The sequence below is a fragment of the Oncorhynchus nerka genome, linkage group LG4 (genome assembly GCF_034236695.1).
Source record: "Oncorhynchus nerka isolate Pitt River linkage group LG4, Oner_Uvic_2.0, whole genome shotgun sequence".
Lineage (NCBI taxonomy): Eukaryota > Metazoa > Chordata > Actinopteri > Salmoniformes > Salmonidae > Oncorhynchus > Oncorhynchus nerka.
Window position 1 is genome coordinate 14,008,888 of NC_088399.1, and position 11,602 is coordinate 14,020,489.

Below are 11,602 nucleotides of genomic sequence, written 5' to 3' on the forward strand. Positions count from 1 at the left end.
ATAAATAAAAAATTAAAATGAAATGTTTTGTTGCTTAACAGTCCCTGCAGTTCCATAAGGTGTATTTGTATCTGTTTTTTTAAATATAATTGTACTGCTTGCATGAGTTACTTTATGTGGAATTGAGTTCCATGTAGTCATGGCTCTATGTAGTCCTGTGCTCCTCCCGTAGTCTGTTCTGGACTTGGGGACTGTGAAGAGACCTCTGGTGACATGTCTTGTGGGGTATGCATGGGTGTCTGAGCTGTGTGGTAGTCGTTAAAACAGACAGCTCCGTGCTTTCAACATGTCAATACCTCTAACAAATACAAGTAGTGATGAAGTCAATCTCTCCTCTACTTTGAGCCAGGAGAGATTAACATGCATATTATTAATGTTTGCTCTCTGTGTACATCCAAGGGCCAGCTGTGATGTCCTGTTCTGAGCCAATTTCAATTTTTCTAAGTCCCTCTTTGTTGCACCTGACCACACGACTGAACAGTAGTCTAGGTACGACAAAACTAAAGCCTGTAGGACCTGCCTTGTTGATAGTGCTGTTAAGAAGGTAGAGCTGCACTTTATTATAGACAGACTTCCCCCAATCTTAGCCATTGTTAAATCAATATGTTTTGACCATGACAGTTTACAATCCAGGGTTACTCCAAGCAATTTAGTCTGCCCAAATTGCTCAATTTCCACATGATTTATTACAAGATTTTGTTGAGGTTTAGGGTTTAGTGAATGTCCCAAATACAATGCTTTTAGTTGTAATAATATTTAGGACTAACTTATTCCTTACTACCCATTCTGAAACGAACTACAGCTCTTTGTTAAGTGTAGCAGTCATTTCAGTCGCTGTAGTAGCTGACGTGTATAGTGTTGAGTCATCTGCATACATAGACGCAATGGCTTTACTCATAGCCAGCGTTATGTCATTAGAAAAGATTGAAAAAAGTAAGGGGCCTAGACTGCTGCCCTGGGAAATTCCTGATTCTACCTGGAATATATTGGAGAGGCTTCCATTAAAGAACACCCTCTGTCTTCTGTTAGACAGGTAACTCTACCTTCAAACTCAGTGCCTATTGCTTGATATGGGAAAATCAAAAGAAATCAGTCAAGACCACAGAAATAAAATTGTAGGCCTCCACAAGTGTGGTTCATCCTTGGGAACAATTTCCAAATGCCTGAAGGTACCACGTTCATCTGTACAAACAATAGTACGCAATTATAAACACCATGGGATCACGCAGCCATCATACCGCTCAGGAAGGAGACGCATTGTGTCTCCTAGAGATGAACGTACTTTGGTGCGAAAAGTGCAAATCAATCCCTGAATAACAGCAAAGGACCCTGTGAAGATGCTGGAGGAAACGGGTACAAAAGTATCTATATCCACAGTAAAACAAGTCCTATATCGACACAACCTGAAAGGCCGCTCAACAAGGAAGAAGCCACTGCTCCAAAACCTCCATGTAAAAGCCAGACTACAGTTTGCAACTGCACATGGGGGCGAAGATCATACTTTTTGGTGAAATGTCCTCTGGTCTGATGAAACAAAAATAGAACTGTTTGGCCATAATGACTGTTGTTTTTGTTTGGAGGAAAAAGGGGGAGGCTTGCAAGCCAAAGAACACCATCCCAACTGTGAAGTACGGGCTGGCAGCATCATGTTGTGGGGGTGCTTTGCTGCAGAAGGGACTGGTGCACTTCACAAAATAGATGGCTTCATGAGGGAGGAAAATTATGTGGATATATTGAAGCAAATCACAAGACATCAGTCAGGAAGTTAAAGCTTGGTCGCAAATGGGTCTTCCAAATGGACAATGACCCCAAGCATACTTCCAAAGTTGTGGCAAAATGGCTCAAGGACAACAAAGTCAAGGTATTGGAGTGGCCATCAGAAAGCCCTGACCTCAATCCCATAGAAAATGTGTGGGCAGAACTGAAAAAGCGTGTGTGAGCAAGGAAGCCTACAAACCTGACTCAGTTACAGCAGCTCTGTCAGGAGGAATGGGCCAGAATTCATCCAATTTATTGTGGGAAACATGTGGAAGGCTACCCAAAACGCTTGACCCAAGTTAAACCATTTAAAGGCAATGCTACCAAATATTAATTGAGTGTATGTAAACTTCTGACCCACGGGGAATGTGATGAAATAAATAAAAGCTGAAATAAATCATTCTCTCTGCTACTATTCTGACATTTCACATTCTTAAAATAAAGTGGTGATCCTAAATGACCTAAGACAGGGATTTTTTACTATAATTAAATGTCAAGAATTGTGAAACCGAGTTTAAATGTATTTGGCTAAGGTGTATGTAAACTTCTGACTTCAACTGTTGTTTCTGCCCTCTGAGGAGGAGGGGGGGGGGGGGGGCTGGATGTGCCAACCATTTTTTTTTTTTATGAAAGGGTAGCATGTTTCTATGACGTGCTGAAGTTGAGGTCAGGGACTGGGACTGGACACATGCTGAAACTCTGAAGACAGGAGCAGTAGCTTGTCTTATCAATAACACTTCCTGTATTATGTGTGTTAGAATCCAGATGGAATGTAAGTTTTCTGCTGTGAGATTCTGAATTCTAATCTGTGTTTTCTGTTGCGTCTTCAGGTGCTTATCGTGTGTCTGTGAAGACAGGAGACTCCTCACCATCCCATGTCCCTATGATCATTATTTTATCAAACGTTCTAAATACTTATGTAAAGGAGATCATTTTGATAGTTGCTCCCATGTTGTACACGCTAAACCTCCTAAGGGCACAGCTAAGGCCTCAGTCTTTGATGACATCAACCAGCTAACCATGACCGTGACCATGACTGATCTGGAGCCAGAGGACTCTGGACGTTACTATTGTGCTGTGGAGGTCAATGGTGGACCAGATGTCAGGGCAGAATGGTTCCACCTATCTGTCATACCAGGTAAGATCCCTGCAACTCTTCCATATGATTACATGACTGGTGTTCTGGTTTCATTTACTGGTATCACTGTTATTGTTCAAGTTGAAATGAGGACTGTTGGCATAAGTCTACTTTCTGTTCTCTATCCATCATATCATCATTATGATATTTGTGGTCAGTTGTTACAAAAAAACACTTGATCACTCAGGACCTTTGGTGTCTGTACCTCTGTTCAGGTACTCCAGAACTCTATGTGGACCAACAGGAGGTGACAGGAGTTGAAAGAGGGAGTGTCATTGTAAATTGTTACTATAGTAACACTGGAAATAGGAAGGGGTGGTGCAGGATTGGTGGCAGTGGGTCCTGTGTGGGGGTGGATTCTGGGACAATAAACGGAACATCAGTGACTCTACAGCAGACCACTGATGCCACCAGAAGAAACGTCTTAATGGTGACTATGAGTGGACTGAAGATGGAGAACACTGGCTGGTACAGGTGTGGAGTGGAAGACCTTATAATGCCTGTTCACATCACTGTCAGACAACAAACCACCACACAAAGTACCACCACTATGACCAGTGAGTAGAGAACAATCAGATACTGTAGAATTAAGTATTAACCTGGTTTATCCAGTTTTGCCACTGAACAATCCTCTTTCTCTCCAGCTGCTGTGCCTGTTCAGACTGACAACACAGTCCAAGGACCTGAGGGGGGCAAGGAGAAGGACACCATGAGGTAATTATCACTCAGACAGCTGTATTTCATATTTACTCCTCCAAATGGATGACAATAGAAATATGCAGAAAGTTATTAACATGTTCTGTTTTTCACACTAGAATTTAGGGCATAAGGCCAAGACTGTTATAGGCATATACCACTTCCTCCCACCTCTGTGGTTTGTAGAAGTAGCAGCCTTCTATTCTTGTATGGCCAAGTTTCACACACAAAAGGTGTGAAGAGCTGAACAAATGTTTCCATTTTGTCATAGCAGGAGAAATATATATTATAAAACAAAATCTCAGTTTTATGGACTGTACAATAAACACAGTATCACTATCAGTTCTATAGATCTAAATGTCCTACTGATTCCTCTGGGCATGTTGGTGGTGTTCTAGTCACATGGAAGATGTGGAGAAAGTATAGTAAGTATTAATTCTATAATAACTGTAATGAAAAAGTAATGTTTGATTTTGGAGATTTCAGGAGACAAATCTTTTCCTTGACGACAACTGTTAGCCCATGTTATAAACAATGAATCTTGACATATGAGGAGACTAAAACGTATAACTCTTCTATGGTGAATTTATTCAGTATTGTTCTAGTGTATCTCAGGTCTCTAATACTGCATCTTTCTTTATTCCAGAGGACAATAAGGTCTTGGACCAGACAACAAACACCTCAGTGGTAGGCTACACTCATGTTCCTCACATCTGTCTCAAGGCCTTGTGGGTAACCCACTGTCTGTGAAAAATGCAGGCCATGGACAGGACATGAACATCAGATGGACTTAAATCACAAATGAGCTCTTCAGCTATAGCTTCATGTCCATTGTAACTGTACAATCTATAACCGTTAACTCTATATTTACAGTAAAAATACCAAGAACTGTAGAGACGGTGTGATTTGAGTTTCGCAAAGTAGATTGCAGTGTTGAGCTAATAATCTGATCTGTAGCGAGCAACAGTTAAGGTGATGTGATTTCCTGTTTGGCTTTGCAGACACAGTAGGCCTAAGTTGCTTCACTGTGCTGTTCCTATTTGACCTGACTGACACAGTGCTGTTTGAGAGTAAGAAAGGTCATATCTCAGTGTTGTTAAAACAAATACATGCTTTATATTGTGGATTATGTAAATGTTCAAAGGTATCTCATACATGTAGACTGATACGTTTTTATCATCAACCCCCTTTGTCTGTCTACCAGCAGGACCCATTTCCTGCCGATGATGTGATGTACAGCACTGTTGTCTTCAAGAGGAGGAACCAGCTAAATGTACAGACCAAGGTAAGGCTGCTATTCTGATCATAGACTGTTCTCTCTACTACCGCATGGTAAGCGGTACCAGAGCACCAAGTCTCGGACCAAAAGGCTTCTCAAAAGCTTTCACCCCCAAGCCATAAGACTCCTGAACAGGTAATCAAATGGCTACCCGGACTATCTGCATTGTGTTTGTCCCCCCCCCCAAACCCCTCTTTTACACTGCTGTTACTCTGTTCATCATATATGCACAGTCACTTTAACCATATCTACATGTACATACTACCTCAATTAGAGCAACAAACTGGTGTGTTTTCTATAGCCTCACTACTGTTATTTTTCACTGTCTATTTACTGTTTTATTTCTTTACTTATCTATTCACCTAATACCTATTTTTTTTACTTATAAATTGCAGTGTTGGTTATGGCCTGTAAGCATTTCACTAAGGTCTGCACCTGTTGTATTCGGCATTTCACTAAGGTCTGCACCTGTTGTATTCGGCGCACGTGACCAATAAACTTTGATTTGATGTTAATAAACTGAACAAGATTATAAATGCCTTATTTTACAGTTCATATAAGGAAATCAGTCAATTTAAATAAATTAATTGAGCCTAATCTATAGATTTCACATGACTGGGAATTCAGAGATGCATACATTTTTTTTAAAAAGGGGGTGGGGTGTGGGTCAGAACCAGTTCATATCTGGTGTGACCACCCTTTTCCTCTTGCAGCACTACATCTCCTTCACAGAGTTGATCAGACTGTTGATTGTGGAACGATGTCCCACAAGTAACTTAATATTGGTGGGAAATAGAACTCTCTGTTGTACAGCATCCCAAACTAGCTCAATGCTTGACATGTCTGAGTATACAGGACATGGAAAATCTAAGACATTTTTAGCCTCTAGGAAATGTGTACAGATCCTTGCGACATGGGGTTGTGCATTAACATGCTGAAACATGAGGTGACGGATGAATGGCATGACAATGGTACTCAGGATCGTGTCGTATCTCTGTGCATTCAAATTGCCATCGATAAAATGCAATTGCGTTCGATGTCCGTAGCTTATGCCTGCCCGTACCATAAACCCACCGCCACCATGGGGCACTCTGTTCACAACTTTGACATCAGCAAATCGCACGCCGCCATGCGCATCGTCTGCAGTTGTGAGGCCGATTGAACGTCCTGCCAAAATATTTAAAATGTAATTGGACGCGGCTTATAGTAGAGAAATGAACATTCAAGTATATGGCAAGAGCTCTGGTGGACATTCCTGCAGTCAGTATGCCAATTGCACGCTCCCTCAAAATATGAGACATCTGTGGCCATTGTGTTGTGACAGACACAACTGCACATTTTAGAGGAACCTTTTATAATTCCCAGCACAATGTGCACTGAACTTTTTGTTCGTAAGAAACATTTCTGGGATTTTTTTATATTAGCTCATGAAACATGGGACCAACACTTTAAATGTTACAATTTAATCTCCACTGAAGAAAAATATAAATGCATCTGTCTTGTACTGTCAGCTATGTGGAAGACCGGTGGGGTTATAGATGAAGTCACATATCAGGTTTATTGTCCGATAAGAGGAACATCAGGAAACAAACAACAGTCTGACATAAATACACCACCCACCTGCCCATAGGAGGAAGACACATGGAACTGTTTATAATTGTGATGGTCCCTCGGATGAAACTCCTCCTGAAGCCTGCAGTGAGATGTTTAATAGTCTGATATCTCTGAGCTGATGGGAGAAGATCAAAGCAGTGGTGGAGTTGGTGGTCTGGACTGGAGATCATGTGGTGGGCTTTACGCTGGATAGCTTCTTCATTAAGAAGGGAGTGTTTTCAAATCAAATAAAATCAAATGTATTTATATAGCCCTTCGTACATCAGCTGATATCTCAAAGTGCTGTACAGACATCCAGCCTAAAACCCCAAACAGCAAGCAATGGAGGTGTAGAAGCACGGTGGCTTGGAAAAACTCCCTAGAAAGGCCAAAACCTAGGAAGAAACCTAGAGAGGAACCAGGCTATATGGGGTGGCCAGTCCTCTTCTGGCTGTGCCGGGTGGAGATTATAACAGAACATGGCCAAGATGTTCAAATGTTCATAAATGACCAGCATGGGCCAATAATAAGGCAGAACAGTTGAAACTGGAGCAGCAGCACAGCCAGGTGGTCTGGGGACAGCAAGGAGTCATCATGTGAGGTAGTCCTGAGGCATGGTCCTAGGGCTCAGGTCCTCCGAGAGAGAGAAAGAGAGAATTAGAGAGAGCACACTTAAATTCACACAGGACACCGAATAGGACAGGAGAAGTACTCCAGATATAACAAACTGACCCTAGCCCCCCGACACAAACTACTGCAGCATAAATACTGGAGGCTGAGACAGGAGGGGTCAGGAGACACTGTGGCCCCATCCGAGGACACCCCCGGACAGGGCCAAACAGGAAGGATATAACCCCACCCACTTTGCCAAAGCACAGCCCCCACACCACTAGAGGGATATCTTCAACCACCAACTTACCATCCTGAGACCAGGCTGAGTATATCCCACAAAGATTTCCGCCACGGCACAACCCAAGGGGGGGGCGCCAACCCAGACAAGACGATCACATCAGTGACTCAACCCACTCAGGTGACGCACCCCTCCCAGGGACGGTATGAGAGAGCCCCAGTAAGCCAGTGACTCAGCCCCTGTAATAGGATTAGAGGCAGAGAATCCCAGTGGAAAGAGGGGAACCGGCCAGGCAGAGACAGCAAGGGCGGTTCGTTGCTCCAGAGCCTTTCCGTTCACCTTCCCACTCCTGGGCCAGACTACACTCAATCATATGACCCACTGAAGAGATGAGTCTTCAGTGAAGACTTAAAGGTTGAGACCGAGTTTGCGTCTCTGACATGGGTAGGCAGACCGTTCCATAAAAATGGAGCTCTATAGGAGAAAGCCCTGCCTCCAGCTGTTTGCTTAGAAATTCTAGGGACAATTAGGAGGCCTGCGTCTTGTGACCGTAGCGTACGTGTAGGTATGTACGGCAGGACCAAATCAGAGAGATCGGTAGGAGCAGGCCCATGTAATGCTTTGTAGGTTAGCAGTAAAACCTTGAAATCAGCCCTTGCTTTGACAGGAAGCCAGTGTAGGGAGGCTAGCACTGGAGTAATATGATCAATTTTTTTGGTTCTAGTCAGGATTCTAGCAGCCGTATTTAGCACTAACTGAAGTTTATTTAGTGCTTTATCCGGGTAGCCGGAAAGTAGAGCATTGCAGTAGTCTAACCTAGAAGTGACAAAAGCATGGATTAATTTTTCTGCATCATTTTTGGACAGAAAGTTTCTGATTTTTGCAATGTTACATAGATGGAAAAAAGCTGTCCTTGAAATGGTCTTGATATGTTCTTCAAAAGAGAGATCAGGGTCCAGAGTAACGCAGAGGTCCTTCAGTTTTATTTGAGACGACTGTACAACCATTAAGATTAATTGTCAGATTCAACAGAAGACCTAGAACAAGCATCTCTGTTTTGTCCGAGTTTAAAAGTAGAAAGTTTGCAGCCATCCACTTCCTTATGTCTGAAACACATGCTTCTAGCGAGGGCAATTTTGGGGCTTCACCATGTTTCATTGAAATGTACAGCTGTGTGTCATCCGCATAGCAGTGAAAGTTAACATTATGTTTTCGAATGACATCCCCAAGAGGTAAAATATATAGTGAAAACAATAGTGGTCCTAAAACGGAACCTTGAGGAACACCGAAATTTACAATTGATTTGTCAGAGGACAAACCATTCACAGAGACAAACTGATATCTTTCTGACAGATAAGATATAAACCAGGCCAGAACTTGTCCGTGTAGACCAATTTGGGTTTCCAATCTCTCCAAAAGAATGCGGTGATTGATGGTATCAAAAGCAGCACTAAGGTCTAGCAGCACGAGGACAGATGCAGAGCCTCGGACTGATGCCATTAAAAGGTAATTTACCACCTTCACAAGTGCAGTCTCAGTGCTATGATGGGGTCTAAAACCAGACTGAAGCATTTCGTATACATTGTTTGTCTTCAGGAAGGCAGTGAGTTGCTGCGCAACAGCCTTTTCTAAAAAGGTTAAGGTTAAATTGAGTTCCTACCCAAGGTTAAATTGAGTTCCTCAGTTAGGTGGTTAACTGATTTTTGTCCTCTGGCGTCCTTGGGTAGACAGAGGGAATCTGGAAGGACATCAAGGAATCTTTGTGTTGTCTGTGAATTTATAGCACGACTTTTGATGTTCCTTGGTTGGGGTCTGAGCAGATTATTTGTTGCAATTGCAAACGTAATAAAATGGTGGTCCGATAGTCCAGGATTATGAGGAAAAACATTAAGATCCACAACATTTATTCCATGGGACAAAACTAGATCCAGAGTATTACTGTGACAGTGAGTGGGTCCAGAGACATGTTGGACAAAACCCACTGAATCGATGATGGCTCCGAAAGCCTTTTGGAGTGGGTCTGTGGACTTTTCCATGTGAATATTAAAGTCACCAAAGATTAGAATATTATCTGCTATGACTACAAGGTCCGATAGGAATTCAGGGAACTCAGTGAGGAACACTGTATATGGCCCAGGAGGCCTATAAACAATAGCTATAAAAAGTGATTGAGTAGGCTGCATAGATTTCATGACTAGAAGCTCAAAAGACGAAATTGTCTTTTTTTTTTTTTTGTAAATTGAAATTTGCTATTGTAAATGTTAGCAACACCCCCGCCTTTGCGGGATGCACGGCGGATATGGTCACTAGTGTAGCCAGGAGGTGAGGCCTCATTTAACACAGTAAATTCATCAAGCTTAAGCCATGTTTCAGTCAGGCCAATCACATCAAGATTATGATCAGTGATTAGTTCATTGACTATAATTGCCTTTGAAGTAAGGGATCTAACATTAAGTAGCCCTATTTTGAGATGTGAGGTATCATGATCTCTTTCAATAATGACAGGAATGGAGGAGGTCTTTATCCTAGTGAGATTGCTAAGGCGAACACCGCCATGTTTAGTTTTGCCCAACCTAGGTCGAGGCACAGACACGGTCTCAATGGGGATAGCTGAGCTGACTACACTGACTGTGCTAGTGGCAGACTCCACTATGCTGGCAGGCTGGCTAACAGGGTGCAGGCCAGGCAGCAGGCTATTTCATTGTGGAGCTAGAGGAGTTAGAGCCCTGTCTATGTTGGTAGATAAGATGAGAGCACCCCTCCAGCTAGGATGGAGTCCGTCACTCCTCAGCAGGTCAGGCTTTGTCCTGTTTGTGGGTGAGTCCCAGAAAGAGGGCCAATTATCTACAAATTCTATCTTTTGGGAGGGGCAGAAAACAGTTTTCAACCAGCGATTGAGTTGTGAGACTCTGCTGTAGAGCTCATCACTCCCCCTAACTGGGAGGGGGCCAGAGACAATTACTCGATGCCGACACATCTTTCTAGCTGATTTACAAGCAGAAGCTACAGTGCCTTGCGAAAGTATTCGGCCCCCTTGAACTTTGCGACCTTTTGTCACATTTCAGGCTTCAAACATAAAGATATAAAACTGTATTTTTTGTGAAGAATCAACAACAAGTGGGACACAATCATGAAGTGGAACGACATTTATTGGATATTTCAAACTTTTTTAACAAATCAAAAACTGAAAAATTGGGTGTGCAAAATTAACATGCCTGTATTGTGCACCAATCTACTTTCTGTCCAGCAGAGGGCAGCAACACAGCAGTGACTGACTGAGTGAAGATCTTGGTCCAAAAGAGCCCTCATCCTGGAAGGATAGCCCACTCCCCTCCTGTGTCACAACATGAGTCATGACCATCTACCTGCCTCCAATATGCTTCTGCCCACACCTTCTAACCCACCTGTCTCCTTGTTGTGTCCATAAACTACTGAAGACAGTCTGCTGTGCTTGTTTTGATTATCACCATATACACCTTAGTATGTGGACACATTCGGCTATTTCAGCCACACCCGTTACTGACAGGTGTATAACATTGAGCACACAGCCATGCAATCTCATTACACAAACATTGGCAGTAGAATCGCCCGACCTCACTAATGGTTTTGTGGCTGAATGGAAACAAGTACCCGCAGCAATGTTCCAACATCTAGGTGAAAGCCTTCCCAGAAGAGTGGAGGCTGTTTATAGCAGCAGAGGGTGGACCAACTCCATATCAATGCCCATTATTTTAGAATGAGATATTTGACGAGCAGCTGTCCACATACTTTAGGTCATGTAGTGTATCTGTTATATTAGTCATGTCCCGCCCACCTACAGTACTCCAATGCCCTTGTCACTTTTTAATCTTATTGATATCATGTATCTAGTCAAATGTAACTGATTATGATCAAATATGTATATTAAATGAACAAGCTGTGTAACAAAATAAAAGGCTAATGCTGAACGCAAAATGGATTGTTATTTGTATTAGTTTTTTAAAGGTTGTTAGCAATTACTATATGCTGGGGACTAGTTATCTGCCACTGAGGGGGGCATATACAGTCAAACAGATGCAAGAAGAGAGTAGAAGACAATTATGTCTGTATACATTAGGAAGTAAAGTTGTTCTCTTTGGTGCCTTGGTCCTTGACATACACATTTGAGCAATATTATGACATACACAGACCAAGACAAAAACAACCACCCACAAGGCTCCTCATCTCAGCCTGGTCTCATGGACTGTGTCGACTGAAGTTTTGAGCATGACACAAATATTAATTTTCATAAAGTCTGCTGCCTAAGTTT

General features: G+C 42.5%; 1 protein-coding gene and 1 long non-coding RNA gene across 3 annotated transcripts; both read left to right on the forward strand.

Moving 5' to 3' along the window:
• Nucleotides 1-2,673: 2,673 nt before the first annotated feature.
• LOC135571354 (polymeric immunoglobulin receptor-like) lies at nt 2,674-3,614 on the forward strand (the record flags this gene model as incomplete). Its single annotated transcript, XM_065017133.1, has 3 exons — nt 2,674-2,896; nt 3,112-3,453; nt 3,541-3,614. Coding segments are annotated over 3 exons (639 nt in total), but the record flags the coding sequence as incomplete, so codon positions are not given.
• A 252-nt stretch (nt 3,615-3,866) lies between these two features.
• On the forward strand, nt 3,867-11,260 carry LOC115128844 (uncharacterized). 2 transcript variants are annotated; one of them, XR_003863554.2, is made up of 4 exons: nt 3,867-4,017; nt 4,239-4,279; nt 4,797-4,877; nt 10,562-11,260. It is a non-coding gene; the product is annotated as an uncharacterized LOC115128844 (long non-coding RNA). The 2 variants fall into 2 exon arrangements; XR_003863553.2 differs by having other exon boundaries at nt 3,873-4,017; nt 10,565-11,260.
• The last annotated feature ends 342 nt before the right edge of the window (nt 11,261-11,602 follow it).